The 20,227-nt window shown below is 35.5% G+C and overlaps 1 protein-coding gene and 1 pseudogene across 1 annotated transcript in view; one reads left to right on the top strand and one right to left on the bottom strand.

Moving 5' to 3' along the window:
* CATSPERB (cation channel sperm associated auxiliary subunit beta) overlaps nucleotides 1–20,227 on the top strand; it is a 135,234-nt gene that overhangs the window by 13,188 nt on the left and 101,819 nt on the right. Inside the window, exons 4-6 of the mRNA XM_007180882.2 lie at nucleotides 270–410; nucleotides 4,615–4,675; nucleotides 14,571–14,666. Of these exons, the coding sequence (XP_007180944.1) occupies nucleotides 270–410; nucleotides 4,615–4,675; nucleotides 14,571–14,666 (298 nt within the window). The remainder of the gene's footprint in view (nucleotides 1–269; nucleotides 411–4,614; nucleotides 4,676–14,570; nucleotides 14,667–20,227) is intronic.
* On the bottom strand, nucleotides 12,592–13,977 carry LOC103002926 (pyruvate dehydrogenase (acetyl-transferring) kinase isozyme 3, mitochondrial-like; annotated as a pseudogene).

Genomic DNA, 20,227 nt, shown 5'->3' on the forward strand with positions numbered 1-20,227 from the left:
ACATAATAACTCTATGACCATTTCTATGACAGAAAAGATTATTATAGGATGAATTGAAACCTATGATGACACTAGCATAATAGGCTGATGGGTTCTGAAAGTGTACTTTTCAAAATAGATTTTTTTTCCAAGTTAAAGACTGGAATTACTAGAGATAGCAATCTTCAGCAGCATCTACTTTTCATAGATTTCTCCTCACTTTCAAATTAATGTAAAATATGCTTCTCACCATCAAATTGTCACTATTTGTGTTTTTCTCTTTCCTAAAGAAAATACAGTGTTTTTTCCAATCTGAAATTGAGCTTACTTCAAAGGAATTTCTAAGCGTGTTCACATCAGGAGGACTTGCTCCAAGCTTGGGAATCATAAATAGTACATATACGGGCATCTTTCACTTTAATTTAACCTTGGTAATTACATTTTATTTTATTCTGTGGTTTGTTATTAACAAGAAGAATACTCTTCCTTTTAGCATGTGATTTTAAAAACAACTAGTCCAGTCATATTACATCTGTATGTGATTTAAACCCAGTAATACATTGTTATACTTTTTAAAGTCATTTTTTTAAAGAAATTAAGAGAAGAAAAGAAAAAGATTCATGTGGGTTTTTTTTTTTTACTTTTTATTCACATATTTACTATTTCCACTGCTCCTCATTCTTTCTGTAGGCATAAATTGCCATCCAGTGTCATATTTCTTCAGCATAAAGAACTTTTAGCATTTCTTACAGTGCAGGTCTGCTGGCAATTAATTCTCTGGAAGTTTTTTCCCCTTGAAAATGTCTTTATTTCACCTTTTTGTTGGGAGTGGGTGGTAACAACTTCATTAAGATATAATTTACATACCATACAATTTGCCTATTTAAAGTGTACAATTAAATGGTTTTTAGTATATTCATAGAATGCAACCATCACTACTATCTAATTTTAGAACACTTTCATCACTTCCAAAAGACAGCCCATACCCATTGACAATCACTCCGCATTCTACCTTCTACTCCCCAGTCTTAAGCAACCACTAATTTACTTTCTGTCTCTGTAGATTTGAACAGAGACAGAATGTTATTCTGAACATTTCATGTAAATGAAGTCATATAATATGCAGTCTTTTGTGACTGGCTTCTTTCAGTTAGAATAATGTTTTCAAGGTTCATCCATGTGATAGTATGTATCAGTACTTCATTTCTTTTTATTGCCAAATAATATCTCACTGTTTTGGTACCATATTTTGTTTATCCATTCATCAGTTGATGAACATTTGGGTTTTTTCCACTTTTTGGCTATTATGAATAATGCTGCCAGAAACTTTTGTGTACAGTTTTTGTGTGGAAATTTTGTTTTTTTATTTCTCTTCTGTATATAACTAGAAAATGGAATTGCTAGGTCATAGGGTAACTCTATATTTAACTTTTTGAGGAACTGCCAGACTGCTTTCCACAGTGGTTGGACTCTTTTACATACCCATCATCAGTGTATTCAGGTTCAAATTTCCACATTCTCACCAACACTTGTTATTTTCTGTTTTTTGTTTTGTTTTGTTTTGTTATAGCCATCCCAGTGGGTGTGAAGTGCTATCTCATTATATTTTGATTTGCATTTCCCTGATGATTAATGATGTTGAGCATCTTTTCATTGCTCAACAGTGTTTATTGGCCACTTGAATATCTTCTTTGTGAAGATATCTATATAGATTATTAATTGGGTTGTCTTTTTATTGTTGAGTTGTAAAAGTTCTTTATACATTCTCAATTCAAGTCCCTTATCAGACAAATGACTTGCAAATATTTTCTTCTATTCTATGGGTTGATTTTTTACTTTCATGGTACTATCTTTTGATGCATAAAAATGTTTTTGATGAAGTCTTAGGTATCTATTTTTTCTTTTGTTGCTTATTCTTTTGGTGTCATAAATAGGAAACCATTGCCTAATCCAAAGGAATGGAGATTTACCCCTATGTTTTCTTCTGAGAGGTTCATAGTTTTACCTTTTACATTTAGGTCTTTGATATATTTTGAGTTGAATTTTGTGTGTGGTGTGGGGTAGGGGGGTCCACATTCATTATTTTGTATGTGGATATCCAGCTATCCTAGCACCATCTGATGAAAATACTATTACTATTTCCCTACTGAATTGTTTTGCCACTTTTGCTGAAAATCAATCAACTCTAAATGTGAGGGTTTATTTCTGGATTCTCAAGTCTATTGCTTTGATCTATACATCTGCCCTTATTCCAGTACCATGTTGTTTTGTTACTGCTGCTTTGTAGTAAGTTTTGAAATTGAGAACAATGAGTCCTCCAACTTTGTTCTTCTTTTTCAAGACTGTTTTTGCTAGTCTCCATATAAATTTCACTAGTTTCCATATGAATTTTAGGATAAACTTGTCAATTTTTACAAAGAAACCAGCTGTGATTCTAATAGGGATTGTGTTGAATCTGTAGATCAGTTTTGGGAGTATCACCATTTTAATAATCTTCCAATCCATGAATATGGGTTGTCTTTCCATTTATTTACATTTTCTTGAATTTCTTTCAACACTTTTTTGTAGTTTTCAGAGTATAAGTTTCGTACTTCGTTTGTTAAATTTATTTCTAATATTTTATTCTTTTTGATGCTGTTGTAAAGAGAATTGCTTTCTTATTCTCATTTCCAGAGTGTTCTTTGCAAGTGTATAAAAAATACAATTAATTTTTGTATATTTATCTTATATCCTGAACTTGCCGAACTCATTTATAAATTCTAGTAGTTTTTTAGTGGTCACCTTAATTTTTGAATGATCATTTTGTCAGATATAGAATTGCTGGGTGACTTCATTTGCTTTCAGCATTTTGAATATGTCATTCTGCATTTTGAATATGTCACCTGATACCATTGTTTCTGAATGAGAAGTCAGCTATTAATTTTATTATTGTCCCCTGTATGTAATGTGTTATTTTTCTCTGGGTGCTTTTAAGATGTTCTCTTTGTATTTACCCTGACAGGTTCTCTGGGCTACTTGGATTGTAAGTTTACCAAATTTGGAAAGTCTTCAGCCACTATTTCTGCAAAGAAATGTTCTACCCCTTTCTCTGTCTCTTTTCCTGCCTGGGACTCCAATTAGGCACATTTTGGAACATGTTTTATTGACCCACAGATCTCTACAGCTCCATTTACTTTTCTTCAATCATTTTCTGCCTTTTTCAAATTGAATAATTTCAATTGTTATATATCTAAGTTCACTTATTCTTTCCTTCTTTTTTTTTTAATAAATTTATTTATTTTATTTATTTATTTTTGGCTGCGTTGGGTCTTTGTTGCTGTGCGCAGGCTTTCTCTGGTTGCGGCAAGCAGGGGCTACTCTTCATTGTGGTGTGCGGGCTTCTCACTGTGGTGGCTTCTCTTGTTGCAGAGCATGGGCTCTAGGCACGCAGGCTTCAGTAGTTGTGGCATCCAGGCTCAGTAGTTGTGGCACACAGGCTCTAGAGCACAGGCTCAATAGTTGTGGCGCACGGGCTTAGTTGCTCCGTGGCATGTGGGATCTTCCCTGACCAGGTCTTGAACCTGTGTCCCCTGCATTGGCAGGCGGATTCTTAACCACTATGCCACTAGGGAAGCCCTAAGTTCATTTATTCTTTCTTTTGCCATCTCCAATCTATTGAACTCATCTAGTAAAAATTTTATTTCAGTTATACTTTTCAGCCTCACTATTTCCATTTGGTTTTATTGTTGTATTTTTCATTTCGGTGCTGGATTTCCTATCCATTCCCTCATTAACACATTTTCCTTAAATCCATTTACATATTTGTAATAGCTGCTTTGAAGTCTTCATCTGTATCTGAACTCATTCTGAGTCAGTTTATGGTTTATTTTCTTTTCCCTGAATATCTGTTACATGTTCCTGTTTCTTTCCATGTCTTGTCATTTTTGGGAGAAAAGTGGACATTGAAGATAATAAGCTGTAACAACTCTGGATTCTGCTATTTTCTTACAAGAATTTGCTGATGTTTTTGTTGGTGGCGGTCTAAAAGGCTATTAATTGCCCTGGCACAAATTGCAAAATGTCTTACCTATTGTTTCAGCAGCTGATATCTCTGCTCAGTTCTACTAACTTCCACTGCTGACTTTTTTTTTTTCACATGGCCTTCTGAGGATCTCCCCTGCACTTGTGTTGCCCAAGGATATGGAAAGAGTTTATATTTAACTCTTAGATCATTATTTTTAAAGCTCCCTTGTGCCTGGGATTTTCCTCTTAAATTCCTAAATTTTCTGTCAGCAGCAGGTTCTGTCCTCTGACACATCAAGCCAGTAATGCTTCAGCTTTGTGCTGTCTGAACTTGGCTGTATGATATTGCATTTCGTGGCTACATTCTTACACATAACTGATGAATACTTTAGTTACTTCCAATCTTCTACTATCACAAACAATGATGAAAAATATCCTTGAACACATTTTATTTCACACATATGTGAGTATAATGCAGGATAAATTCGCAAGAGTGAAATTGCTGGGTAAAGGACATATACATTGGATGTTTTTGTTTAATTTTAGTTTTTAAAATATAGGGTAGAATATGCCAAAGTAAGTGTTGCTATTAACATTGTAAAACACTGTTTTCTGATGTCTTCTTTATTCAAGTTCAGTGATCGAGTTTATTGGTTGATTGATATTCCCAGAGAAAACATTACAAAAAATACAGGTAAGAATGATCTGAATTCATTTTTTTACACATGGGTCTGGATTGCCAAATTTATCAAACAAAAACCATTTATTATGTTAAAAAATTATGTTATCTCATGGTAATGTCTCCTGTGGTATTTGGGACATACATACTTACTAAAAACTAGTGATTCATCTGAAATTCAAACTTAACTGGGCTTCCTGTATTTTACCTGGCAGTTATATTATAGATAGATGGTTCTGACGTACATAGCATTTATATTATTCTTTAGTTAAAGTAAACTCCTTTTCTAGAACTTGAAATTCATAGTATTGAGAAAGTCAGGTACCAATTAATTTTAATGAAATGGAATCATTAATTTTAAAATGTAGTATGTAGTGTATTAGTTTACCATTGGGTCTACTATTAAGTGCTATGTGGCAGCCTAGTTTATATACTACTGTAAATACCAAGAAGGAAAGAGCAGGAAAGTCAAATTCCAGAAGGTGTGAGTATTGAGCTAGTGGACTGAGCTAGTAGATCTTCAGGCATGAGATACAGACCCATAGTTTAAAAATGATAAAGGGTATATTATTCTAATACGGTAGGTGCAAGAAATAGAAACCATCCTGACCTCACTAAAGGAAAAAGAGTAAATTTCTTTTTGTTGTGGAACCCAAAGACAAAAATGAAGCCAGATTATAAGAAGGAATTAGAAGTAAGAAATGGAGAACCATCAAGAACCCAGGGAATATTTTCACCGTTTCTCTTATCTATATTTTCTGTACATCTATATTTATTTTTCCTTTTATGCAGACTACTTTCCTAAAGCTGCCTCACTGCTGTCAAAGTTTTATATATATTTCCTAGGGACCAGCCCAATTCCAAATTCCCAGGAGAGTATCTTCAATTGGCCTAGAATTGATCCTGCACCCATTTGTGTGCCAATCAAATGTAGCAGGTGATGAGGAATTGGGACAGTGGGATGGGGGGATCATACAGGCAAACCCCTCTAAGTATGGGAAAGTTAAAGGACGAACCAAATTGTGTGTCCTACAGAGTAAATGGCAGGGGGAAAGCGAGAATAAGGCAGAAAGGATAGAAAAGACTCTATATAAGGAAGCATCAAAGATAAAAGACTGCAGAAGAAGCCCCAGTATTATAACAGCTAACATGGATTATATCACTATTTTTATCCTTTATTCATCTCAGTTTTTTCAAATTAATCTATCAGAACTTTTTGTGATTATTTTTTCAAGGAATTCATCCTGAAAATTGTACTCCTTTAAAAAAAAAAAAAAAAGGGAGTACAGCCTAATGATGGATTGTTCTAGCTGCTTGGCCTAATATTGACATTAGTTTGACAATCGAAGAAGTGAAGATCACTTGTTATTTTCACTTCTTCTATTTATAAAATTTAATTTCAGAAATGCATTGATTCTAAGATCACCCAGGCAAGAAAAAAGGTGATCTGAAAACTTAAGTATTTTATGGAAAGAGACCAAATGATCTCTGCCTATCTTGATACAACTTCTGGATTGAGTAAAAAGAAATATATTTGAGCTTATAATGTAATAGGAGAGAATGGTCTAATGTTAGTAATATGCTAGAAATCAGGAAAGAAAATCTTCAGGGGGAAGGAGACCATATTTGCTCATTCACTTTTTACTCCTTAATCATATCTTATTTGCTGCCATACCATGGATTTGAGTATTATGTATCTGTAAAATCTTGGGGAGGGTAGTTTATGTAACATCAACAGCAAAGGTAGCAAAATAATCATCATAGTAGTAGTAGAACTTGCCGGTAGCATTTACTGAATTCTTATATTTTCAGCACGACTCTAAACACTTTACCTAACTAAATTCATTTATTACTCAATATGTGTTAGTTACTATTGTTAGCTCCATTTTCGAATGATTTAACTGAGGCCTATGGAGCCATATGGAGATTTGGTGATAGCTAGAAAGTGGTGAAGGCAGTTTGAAGTTTGAACTACATAGAACTGTTGAAGGTAAAAAGAGTCCCTCCTTAATTTATACTTCACAATTTGTTCTCTTTTTCATCTTAAAATAAGGTATAATTTACATTCAGTAAAATATACCGTTTTTAGTGCCTAGCTCTATAAGTTTTCACAGATGTATACAATTGTGTAATCATGAATCAAGATTTAGAACAGTTCCATCATCCAATAACATTACCCCACCAGTATTCAACTCTCTGCCTTCTGAGCCCCAGGAACCATGGATCTGTTTTCTGTTCCTATTGTTTCGTTTATTCCAGAGCCATATAAATGGAATCATCAAATATGTAGTCTTTTGAGTCTGGCTGCTTTCACTTAGCATAATTCATTTGAGATTCACTATATTGTAGTTTTTTTTGTTTTCTTACTGGGTAGTATTCCACTGTATGGATGTACCATAGTTTATTTTGTTGCAGGGCATTTGAATTTTTTCAGTTTTTGGCAATTATGAATAAAGCTGCTATAGGCATTCTCATACAGATTCTTGTGGTGAACACAAATTTTTGTTGCATTTGGCTAATACCAGATAGTAGGATTACTGTGTCATATGGTAAGTGTAAGTTTAACTGTGTAAGAAATTATCAAACTATTTTCCAAAGTAGCAGTATCATTTTGCATTCTCACCACCAGGTTATCTGGATCCATGCCAGCACTTAGTATATATGTGTGTGTGTATGTTTGCATACATGTATACATATACATTTATACATATATGTATATTTATACAATATGTATATATGTATACTTATATATAAATATATTTTAATATGTATAAATATGTATGTATTTAATTTAGCCATTCTAATAGGTGTAGAGTGACATTTAATTATGGTTTTAATTTGCATTTCCCTAATAACTAATGACAATGAACAACCTTTTTTGTGCTTATTTGCCATTTGGTGAATTATCTATTCAAATCTTTTGCAAGTTCATTGTATGTTCTGGATACAACTCCTTTATCAGATATATGATTTATAAATATTTTCTCTCAGTCTATGGCTTGTATTTTTAATCTCTTAAGAATGTCCTTTGTAGATCAGAGTTTTTAATTTTGATGAAGTCTAATTTATCAGTTTTTTATTTTATGGATTGTACTTTCGGCATCATATCTAAGAAATCTTTGCCTAACCCACAAAAAGGTTCTCCTATATTTACTTCTAAAAGTTTATGGTTCTAGGTTTTGTGTTTAGGTCTATGACTGAATTTAAGTTAGTTTTTATACATTATATGGACTGAGGGTAATTTGGGGGAAATATGGATATCCAATTATTCCACCACCTTTGTTGTAAAAGCTATTTTGTGTCCAGTGAGTTGCTATTTCTGGGCTATCTATCCTTTACCAATACCACACTTGATTACTTTAGCTTTATAAATAATAAGCTTATAATGAGTAATATTAACCCTTCAACTTTGATCTTTTTCTTTTGTTCTTTTAGTTCTTTTGTCTCTCCATGTAAATTTTACAATCAATTTGTTTAGTTCTACAAAAAATTCTGCTGTGATTTTTTTTATCTCAATTAGAATTGCATTGAATCTATAGATTAGTTTAGGGGGAATTGACATCTTAACAATATTGAGTCTTCCAATCCATGGACACAGTATATCTCTCCATTTATTTACATCTCCTCTGATTTATTTCATCAGGGTTTTGTCGTTTTCAGCTTAGAGATCTTGCATATGCTTTAAGAAATTTATATCTAAGTATTTCATGGGTTTGGTATTACTTTAAATGGTTATTTTTAATATTTTAATTTCCAATTGTTCATTAATAATATGTAAATATGTAATTGATTTTTGTAGATTGACTTTGTATCTTTCAACTTTGTTAAATTCACTTATTAGTTCTAATAGTCTTTTGTATATTCTTTGGGATTTTCTACATGGATAAACATCCATCTAGAAATAGAGATAATTTTATATATTTCTTCCATTCTAATATGATTCATTTTATTTATTTATATATGTCTTTACTTGCGTACTTACTTACTTGTTTATCTTTGCCTTATTGTGCTGGTGGGATCTCCAGTACAATGTTGAATAGGAATGGTGAGAGAGGACATCTCTGCCTTGTTTCCAACTTTAGGGAGAGAATATTCAGCCTTTCCTCATTAACTATGATGTTATCTGTAGGTATTTTGCAGATGCCCTTTATCAGGTTAAGGAAGTTCCCTTCTATTCCTAGTTTGCTGAGTTCAAGAATTGGTGTTGAGTTATGTTAAATGCTCTTTCTGCGTCTATTGAGATGATTATAAGGATTTTCTTCTTTCATCCCATTATATGAAGAATTCCATTGATTCGTTTTTGAATTCTCAACCAGCCTTGCAATCCTAGGATAAACAACTCTTAGTTACGATGCATTATCCTTTTTGTGTATTGCTGGACTCATTTGGCTAGTGGGTTCTTGGGGTTATCAGTCTGGAGTTTTATTTTCTTGTAATATCTTTATCTCGTTTCGGTATCTGGTAATGCTGTCTTTATCAAATGAATTGCTCAGCTGTTGCTGATGATGAACGCTGGGGGCGGTGCTCAGCTTTAAGCTGAAAACCAAGGGCGCACAGGGCTTTGGGCAGGAGTTGAGGGAGCCCAGCACAGGTGATACCAGACTTGAGTTCATACTGAGCTTAAGAAACTTTAGAATCTTCATCACCCTGGGGAACCTTCCATGAGTCCCACAGGATCCTGCTGTTGGCTCTTGAGCCCCAGATATGGAACCCGGAAGACACGCGCTCAGACATCAAGTCTCCATTCCTCTGTTCCCTACGACTTCAAGAATGTTTTTGACGGGAAAGCCAAGCCAGTGACCTTATCAGAAAACCCAGGCTCGTGGTGGCTAGGAAAACGTTTTCCAGGATGCACGTGGTTTTCCAGCCACATCACTGTTTTCCTTTCAAAGGTATTTCCACTTTGATTTCTGAACTGAAATGCTGTCTATAAGGAGTATCAAGAGGGCTTGTGTAAGGGGCTGATAACACTGCATTCCCCATAGACAAAAGGACTTATCTAGATCGTTTTTATCGTATTGGAATCCGTCTTCCAACAAGCTTTTACTAGAAAGTTGTTTCTATTTCTTGATTTTCTTTTAAATAATCATCTTTTGGTCTGAATTACACAGATTTTTAAAAATCGTTTTTATCCAGGAATCTGAGCAGAAAATTTAGCTTCTGAGTTTTATGGTAGCCTTTTTATTGGACAGTGTTTATGAGTAAGGAGCAAGTTCATTGTTTCTGGGTCTGACAGCAGTGCTGGGACCAGCAAGGAGCCCTTTGTCTACATTCCTCCCCGGTGGGATCCGGCTCTGATTGCCAGGTGGGGTCGTCTCCAGGACTTTAAGAGTGAAGTATTGCTGATTCCCACGGAAAACAGTTGGCAGATGCAGACAGGGGTGTTACGAGAAATTTTGCCTTGCCTTGAAGCCCTCTGTTAAATAAGGGAAATTTTGGGGCTATTAATTGTACAATTGCTAGAATGAAAGTAATTTATGTGGTGATACTGGGACTGAGTTCTAAAAGCTTGGGTTTCTGGGTCTCCTTTTTAAGTGGGTGAATTCAAGGTGGAAAAACAATGAGCCTCATTCTAGGAAATACGGCGTTTTGCACAGAAGCTTCTTTCAAAGGGAGTCCTGGTTTAATTGCCAAAATGAAAGGAAGGTGGGCGCTGCCCAGAATCTCCCAGGTGTTTGATTTGCTTGCGGTTTTTGAAATCCTGACTGGTAGGTAAACCTGGTCAGAGGACAAAGTAAGTATGTAGGCTTTTAGATCTAAATTGCTTTGAAATAAAGCTCATTTCTAAAAAGGGAAATACATAAATAAATATGAGTTGAGAAGAGTTCCCTCCTATATTATGGAAGAATTTTTGTAGAATTGATATCATTTTTTTTCACTAAATGTTTGGTGGGATTCACCAGTGGAGTTTTCTGGGCGTGGAGTATTCTTTGTGGGAAGGATTTTAACTACAAATTCAGTTTCCTTAATAGATATGGGAATATTCAAGTTTTCTGTTTTTTCTGAAGTGAGTTTCGGCAGTTTGTATCTTTCAAGGAACTTGTCCATTTCATCTAAATTGTTGAATTTGTAACTAAAGCGTTTTTGTGACATTCTTTTATTAACCTTAAAGGGTCTATAGTGATGTGCCCTATTTCACCTCTAATATTAGTTATTGATATTTGCATCTTTATTTCCTTCTTGATTCATCTGGCGGAAGTTCATCAACATTATTGATCCTTTCAAAGAAGCATCTTTAGATTTCATTGATTGTGACTATGATTTTTCTGTTCTTCATTTCGTTGATTTCACTGTTTCATCCTTCTACTTCCTTTGGGATTCATTTGCTCCTTTTTTTCTAGTTTCTTAAGTTGGGGACCTTTAGATCAGGGGGTGGCAAACTACAGTTTGCAGACCAAATTTGGTCTGCTGCCTGTTTTTGTAAATAAGTTTTATTGGAACACAGCTGTGCTCATTTATTTATGTTTTCTGTAGCTGCTTGTTGGCTACCATGGCAGAGTTGAAGTGTTGAGACAGAGACCATATGGCCCACAAAACCCCAAATATTTACTATTTGACACTTTATAAGGCAGTACTATCTTTTAATCCCTGCTTCAGATAATTGATTTGAGATCTTTTTTAATATAAATATTTTACTACTATATATTTCTCTTTAGCACTGCTTTATCTGCATCTCATAAATTTTTATGTGTTTTCATTTTCTTTCAGAATATTTTCTAATTCCCCATGCCACTTTCTCTTTGACCTGTGGTTATTTAGAAGTGTGTTGTAAAATGTCCATATATCTGGGAATTTTCCAGATATCTTTCTGTTACTGATTTTTCTAGATTAATTCTATTATGTTCTGAGAACATATTTTGTATGATCATTTGTTGAGATGGTTTTTATGGCCTGTTTGGTGAATCTTCCCTGTGCACTTGAAAAAAATACTTACTTTGCTGTTTTTCACTGGAGTGCTCTGTAAGTGTTGATTGGGTCAGTTGGTTGATAGTGTTATTCTGCTTTTCTATATCCTCACTCACTACTCAGTTACTTAGAGAGGAGTGTTGAAATATCCAACTATAATTGTTGATTTGTTTATTTCTCCTTTTAGTTTTATTAGGTTTTTTTTTTTTTTTGGCATGCTGCACAGCTTGTGGGATCTCATTTCCCAGACCAGGTATTGAACCTGGGCCACTGCAGTGAAAGCCCGGAATCCTAACCACTAGACCGCCAGGGAAATCCTCAGTTTTATCAGCTTTTGATTCATGTATTTGGAAGCTCTGTTAGGCATGTGCACATTTAGGGCTGTCATACCTTTTCAGTGAATTGATCCCTTTATCATATGTATTTTTCCTCTTTATTCTTGATATTACCTTGATCTGAAGTCTCCTTTGTCAGATACTGATATAGCCATTACACCTTTCTTTTGATTAGTATTTGCATAAGATATATTTTTTCATTCTTTTACCTTTTTTCCCCAAGACAACTTTTAGAACACATTAATCAACAGAATAGAAGTACACAAGTGAATTTTAAAGTAAAATCAGTGCATCAATGAGTGCGATCTAACACAAAAGTACAGATGCCTCACAATGGGGGAGGAAGGCATAAATCTAAACCAGAGATTGGAGGAGAGATGCATATAAGGGAGGAAGGACCTTGGCATACTGACTTATCAAGGTAGATTCAACTGATGTCTTTAACTTCCAAATACCTTGGGCCCTAATTTGTAGTCTGAGATAAGCATGATACTCACAAAGAGCAACAGTAGGTATCTGCTGTGTCTGGAATGGGGAAGAAGTTCAGAATCCTGAAGAGACTGTGGACACTCAACTCTATAATAATGAGGTGGAGGGTATGAGGCTACAAGAACCATAGGGAGACTGCACTCTTCTACGTCAGGCACTAACCACACTGCAGCAAGGTACAATGAAAAATTACTCAAGTTACTAGTTTAATGGAAGAACAGGAGTAGCTGTAGGAAGGACTCCATGGAAAATGTGCAGCTGATATAGAGAAAATAAACATTCGATCAGTGGAATAACTATGGTGCTATTTTTCAGAATAGGTACCATCACCTTAGTCACTGATCTAATGGATGTGTCTTCTTAACCCAAAGTAACAAAGGTTTTAACAGCCAGATAGCCCTCTTTTCTGTAACTCTTGGTGCAGTTCTATTGTTGTTCTCACTGAGTTGTTAAATAGCATATGAAACAGATATGAGGTCACATAAACTACCTGAATAGGTTTGCCTGGAGCTTTGGCATTGACCTCTTCAACTTCCAGCTGTGGGTCTACCAGTTGACACTGTTCACACAGTCTCTTGGCTGCTCATATACATTTTTCACTGTATGAGCCACATTACAGGTGGGATTAATATTTCCTGTGTGTTTAGGATGAGCAGGATTAGTATCACCACCAAACAGAAGTGTGTGCTGGTTAATATGCATGTGGAAAGAGATACAGTTGGTATAAAACCAATCCAGAAAATATTGGCTATTACTGCTGATGAAACCCATACTTTCCCTTATATTCAATCACTCCATGTACCATTATAGGAACCACATTGTTGTTTCTATTTGTGATTTTTATCAAGACTTGTAGAAAGTTATACAAGACCTGTGGATTCTCAGGGCTCTTATTTTCATGTTTCAGAAGTTCAAGAAAACTATGCATATACCAACTTTGAACCAGTCACACTGAAGGCCAGTTAAGTTACCCATCAGAAGATTGACTTCTCTCATTGTGTTGGCCAGTTGTGCAGGAAGCTCCTTTTGTAGAAACATATAGGATATTTTCTCACACCATTATCTTTCCCCCAATCCAGGAATTGCTTGATAAAGAGCAGTGACAGCAAGAAGCATAAATAGCAGATCTACTTGTTTACCAGCTGTTTAAGCAGCCACTAGAAGATCCATATCCTCTCCAGGGTGGTGCACAGATCCACCTAGAGGCCTGGATGGACATGAGGGCTTGTGCAGCTGAGCTGTTCGGGTCAGGTGTGTTCTTCATGAGCACACCCTGGTTTCAGCCTCGACTTATGGGTACAACTGCTGCAGCACCCAGGCTGAGTTCATCACCTTGGCTTCCCCAGGCCCACCTATTCTTTAACTTTTAACTCAGTTATGCTTTTGTATTTAAAGTGGGTGTCTTAGAGTTAGCATATCTTTCAGTCTTGATTTTCACATCTAATCTGGAAATCTGTCTTTTAATTAGTATTTTTAGGCCGTTTACATTTAACACAATTTTTAGTATGGTTGTACTGAAATCTACCATTAGGGTTTTTTTCTATTCTATCTCTTCTGTTTTACTTTTCTTGTTCTGTCTTCATCCATATTAATTATTTTTTTATGATTCTGTTTTGTCTCAACTATTGGTTTATTATTCTTTAAAAAAAATGTTGGTGTTGGCCCTAGGGTTTATACTATTTATTTTATTTTATTTTATTTATTTTATTTAATTTATTTATTTTTGGCCATGCCACGCAGTTTGTGGGATCTTAGTTCCCTGACCAGAGATTGAACCTGTGCCCTGGGCAGTGAAAACACAGAGTCCTAACCACTGGACTACCAGGGAATTCCTGATATACTAAATATTTTAGTTAATCATGGTCTACTTTCAAAAAATATTATACCACTTCACCTGAAGTGTAACAGTTTGCTTCTTACCAAGCTACAAGAGCTCTCAGAGAAAAATTATAATCTAAAATACTATTATCTGGGTTCATTGCTGTGTTGGTAAGATAACTTCATAATTCTTTTTTCCTTATTTTATCATCAAAATGTTTGCTGGGAAAACATATATAAATGCAATCAAAATGATTGGGAAATAAAAGGTAATTGTGGTTGGTAATGTTCATATAGTCTTAAATTTCACCAACATGACATACAAAAAAATAGCTGATTGTTTGCCTTTTGTTTTCAAACAGATATTGCAGCTGTAGAAGAATGGTTAGTAAGGATCACTTTGCAACATGGATTAAATATTTATACTACTGAAGGAACACTGTTGGATAGTATTCGAGGTAAATGCCAGTAGATAAAAGTGAAGTGAAAATTTGTAATATTCTTTCAACAAACCTTGTAAGCTATGATATGCCAGACTCTGTGCTAAGTGCTAGAGATAGATAAATAAGAGATGATCATGACTCTTGAAGGGCTTACAATCTGATGAGGCAAAGAATTAAATATACATGGGTAATTGTTAATAGAGCTCTGCAAAGAGTGCTATAGAAATATGGAAATATATGTTTTCTGTAGCCATATTGGGGGTCATCATAAACAATGGCTTTATAGAGTTAGTTTTTGCATCTTCTATAAAGATGTTATAGAAGATATTGTTTATTGCATCACAGTCTACTTTATGACGACCATCAAGCAAAAAGTTTTGCTCAGTCTTAGTAAGAACATTTGTATTTCTTCATAAAAAAATTGGTTATTTTAAGGTTATGGGCACTGAGGAATATAACTGACTAGCTTTTCTTTTTCAATTGTCTGATCTATAGCCCAATTTTTGGGTCAGCCATAGTATATAGAAAAAATCCTCTGTCCTGGAGTTTGTATTTATTCTCATTTTCCTCACCTTCCCTTTTTACTTTTATTCTTTTGCACCCACTTTGATATGGTGGTATGTAGAAGCCAGAGTAAAAATAAATATTTCATCTTATGGAAAGAAACACCTGGGTAGCTTTAAGAAAATAATGATGATTCAGGGCCAAGATGGTGAAGTAGGAAGACCCTGAGCTCACCTCCTTCCATAGGCACACCAAAATTACAAATATTTACAGAGCAACTATCTATGAGAATAACCAGAAGACTAGCAGAAAAGATTTCCCACAACTAAGCAAATAAAGAAGGAACCAAAATATGATGAGTGGGAGGGGTAGAGACACTGTATAGTCAAGACCAACATCCCCAGGTAGGCAACCCACAAATGAGAGGATAATCACACTTTCAGAGGTCCTTCCTAAGGAGCAAGGGGTCCAAACCTCACATTAGGCTCCCTAGACCAGGGATCCTGCACTGGGAAGACAAGCCCCCAGAACATCTGGCTTTGACGGCTAGTGGGGCTTGTGTGTGGGAGAGCCAGAGAGCTGTGAGAAACAGAGACTCTGCTCTTAAAGGGCACACACCAAATCTCACATGCTCTGAGTCTCAGTGCGAGGCAGTAATTTGAAAAGAGTCTGGGTCAGACTCACTTAAGAGATCATCAACTTAAAATAATCATGTATATTATCATGTAAATAATCATGTGTGTAGGTTGTTATATATGAACCTCATGGTACCCACAAACCAAATACCTATGATGGATAAACAAAAAAGAGAAATGAATCCAAACATAATACTAAAGATCGTCATCAGGCACAAGGGAAGAGAGCAAAAGAAGACGAGAGGAACAGAAAAAAGAAAAAAAACAAAACAAACCAGAAAACAATGAACAAAATGGTAATAAGTATATACATATCAGTAATTTTGCTTTAAATGCAAATGGACTAAATGCTCCAATGAAAACATAGTGGCTGAATGGATTAAAAAAAAATGAAAAACACGAGAATTAACATTGTTAAAATGACCATACTGCCCAAAGCAATCTACAGATTCAATGCAATCACTGTCAAAATACTAATGGTGTGGGGGAACTTCAAGACAGAGGAGGAGTAAGAACACATGGCATGCCTCAGGCTGTTACAATGTCATGCCAGCCTCTCCCGCCACAGGCTCGCCCCACATTCCATACCTCTCCCTCCCCCAAGCCTGAGTGAGCCGAGCCCCCTAATCAGCTGCTATTTTAACCCTGTTCTGTCTGGGTGGGGAACAGATGCCCTCAGATGACCTACACGCAGAGGCGGGGCCAAATCCAAAGCTGAACCCCAGGAGCTGTGCAAACAAAGAAGAGAAAGGGAAATTTCTCCCAGCAGCCACAGGAGCAGCAGATTAAATCTCCACAACTTCATATACCCTGCGTCTGTGGAATACCTGAATAGACAACGAATCATCCCAAAATTGAGGCAGTGGACTTTGGGAGAAACTGTAGACTTGGGGTTTGCTTTCTTCATCTAATTTGTTTCTGGTTTTATGTTTATCTTAGTTTAGTATTTAGAGCTTATTGGTAGATTTTTTCATTGATTTGGTTGCTCTCTTTTATATATATATATATTTTTTTCTTTTTCTCTTTTGCTGAGTGTGTGTGTGTATGCTTCTTTGTGTGATTTTTGTCTGTATAGCTTTGCTTTTACCATTTGTCCTAGGGTTCTCTCTGTCTGTTTTTTTGTTGTTGTTGTTTGTTTGTTTTTGTATAGTTTTTAGCACTTGTTATCACTGGTGGATTAGTTTTTTGGTTTGGTTGCTCTCTCTTTCTTTTCTTTTATTACTTTTAAATTTTTTTATTTTTAACAATATTTTTAAAATTTTTTATCTTAATAACTTCATTTTATTTTTCTTTCTTTCTTTCTGTCTCTTTTTTTTCTCCCTCTTTTTCTGAGCCATGTGGTTGACAGGGTATTGGTCCTCCGGCTGGGTGTCAGGCCTGAGCCTCTGAGGTGGGAGAGCCGAGTTCAGGACATTGGTCCACCAGAGACCTCGCAGCCCCATGTAATATCAAATGGCGAAAGCTCTCCTAGAGATCTCCATCTCAACGCTAAGACCCAGCTCCACTCAATAACCAGCAAGCTACAGTGCTGGACACCCTATGCCAAACAACTAGCAAGACAGGAACACAACGTCACCCATTAGCATAGAGACTGCCTAAAATCATAATAAGTTCACAGACACCCCAAAACACACCACTGGACTTGGTCCTTCCCACCAGAAAGACAAGATGCAACCTCATGCACCAGAACACAGGCACCAGTCCCCTCCACCAGAAAGCCTACACAACCCCCTGAACCAACCTTACCCACTGGGGGCAGACACCAAAAACAACAGGAACTACAAACCTGCAGCCTGCGAAAAGGAGACCCCAAACACAGTAAGTTAAGCAGAATGAGAAGACAGAGAAATACACAGCAGATGAAGGAGCAAGGTAAAAACCCACCAGAAAAAACAAATAAAGAGGAAATAGGCAACCTACCTGAAAAAGAATTCAGAGTAATGATAGTAAAGATGATCCAAAATCTTGGAAATAGAATGGAGAAAATACAAGAAACGTTTAACAAGGATCTAGAAGAACTAAGGAGCAAACAAACAATGATGAACAACCCAATAAATGAAATTAAAAATTCTCTAGAAGGAATCAATAGCAGAATAACTGAGACAGAAGAATGGATAAGTGACCTGGAAGATAAAATAGTGGAAATAACTACCACAGACCAGTATAAAGAAAAAAGAATGAAAAGAATTGAGGACAGTCTCAGAGACCTCTGGGACAACATTAAACGCACCAACATTTGAATTATAGGGGTCCCAGAAGAAGAGAAAAAAAAAAGGGACTGAGAAAATATTTGAAGAGATTATATTTGAAAACTTCCCTAATATGGGAAAGGAAATAGTCAATCAAATCCAGGAAGTGCAGAGAGTCCCATACAGGATAAATCCAAGGAGAAACACTCCAAGACACATATTAATCAAACTATCAAAAATTAAATACAAAGAAGAAATATTAAAAGCAGCAAGGGAAAAACAACAAATAACATACAAGGGAATCCCCATAACGTTAACAGCTGATCTTTCAGCAGAAATGCTGCAAGCCAAAAGGGGGTGGCAGGACATATTTAAAGTGATGAAAGGGAAAAACCTACAACCAAGATTATTCTACCCAGCAAGGATCTTATTCAGATTAGACAGAAAATTAAAACCTTTACAGACAAGCAAAAGCTAAGAATTCAGCATCACCAAACCAGCTTTACAACAAATGCTAAAGGAACTTCTCTAGGCAGGAAACACAAGAGAAGGAAAAGAACTACAATAACAAACCCAAAACAATTAAGAAAATGGTAATAGGAACATATATATCGATAATTGCCTTAAATGTAAATGGATTAAATGCTCCAACCAAAAGACATAGACTGACTGAATGGATACAAAAACAAGACCCGTATATATGCTGTCTACAAGAGACCCACTTCAGACCTAGGGACACATACAGACTGAAAGTGAGGGGATGGAAAAAGATATTCCATGCAAATGGAAATCAAAAGAAAACTGGAGTAGCAATTCTCATATCTGACAAAATGGACTTTAAAACAAAGACTATTACAAGAGACAAAGAAGGACACTACATAATGATCAAGAGATCAATCCAAGAAGAAGATATAACAATTGTAAATATTTATGCACCCGACATAGGAGCACCTCAGTAAATAAGGCAAATGCTAACAGCCATAAAAGGGGAAATTGACATGAACACAATCATAGTAGGGGACTTTCAACACCCCACTTTCACCAATGGACAGATCATCCAAAATGAAAATAAATAAGGAAACACAAGCTTTAAATGATACATTAAACAAGATGGACTTAATTGATATTTGTAGGAGATTCTATCAAAAAACAATAGAATACACTTTCTTCTCAAGTGCTCATGGAACATTCTTCAGGATGGATCATATCTTGGGTCACAAGTCAAGCCTTGGTAAATTTAAGAAAATTGAAATCATATCAAGTATCTTTTCTGACCACAATGCTATGAGAATAGACATCAATTACAGGAAAAAAATCTGTAAAAAATACAAACACGTGTAGGCTAAACAATACACTACTAAATAACCAAGAGATCACTGAAGAAATCAAAGAGGAAATAAAAAAATACCTAGAAACAAATGACAATGAAAACACGACAACCGAAAACCTATGGGATGCAGCAAAAGCAGCTCTAACAGGGAAGTTTATAGCAATACAATCCTACCTCAAGAAACAGGGAAAATCTTAAATAAGCACTCTAACCTTACATCTAAAGCAATTAGAGAAAGAAGAACAAAAAAAACCCCCAAAGTTAGCAAGAAGAAAGAAGTCATAAAGATCAGATCAGAAATAAATGAAAAAGAAATGAAGTAAATGATAGCAAAGATCAATAAACTAAAAGCTGGTTCTTTGAGAAGATAAACAAAACTGATAAACCATTAGCCAGACTCATCAAGAAAAAAGGGAGAAGACTCAAATCAACAGAATTAGAAATGAAAAAGGAGAAGTAACAACTGACAATGGAGAAATACAAAGGATCATGAGAGATTACTACAAGCAACTATTTGCTAGTAAAACGGACAATCTGGAAGAAATGGACAAATTCTCAGAAAAGCACAACCTTCCGAGACTGAACCAGGAAGAAATAGAAAATATGAACAGATCAATCATAAGCACTGAAATTGAAACTGATTAAAAATCTTCCAACAAACAAAAACCCAGGACCAGGTGGATTCACAGGTGAATTCTATCAAACATTTAGAGAAGTGCTAACACCTATCCTTCTCAAACTCTTCTAAGGTATAGCAGAGGAAGGAACACTCCCAAACTCATTCTACAAGGCCACCATCACCGTGATACCAAAACCAGACAAAGATGTCACAAAGAAAGAAAACTACAGGCCAATATCACTGATGAGCATAAATGCAAAAATCCTCAACAAAATTTTAGCAAACAAAATCCAGCAGCA

The sequence above is a fragment of the Balaenoptera acutorostrata genome, chromosome 3 (assembly GCF_949987535.1).
Source record: "Balaenoptera acutorostrata chromosome 3, mBalAcu1.1, whole genome shotgun sequence".
Classification (NCBI taxonomy): Eukaryota; Metazoa; Chordata; class Mammalia; order Artiodactyla; family Balaenopteridae; genus Balaenoptera; species Balaenoptera acutorostrata.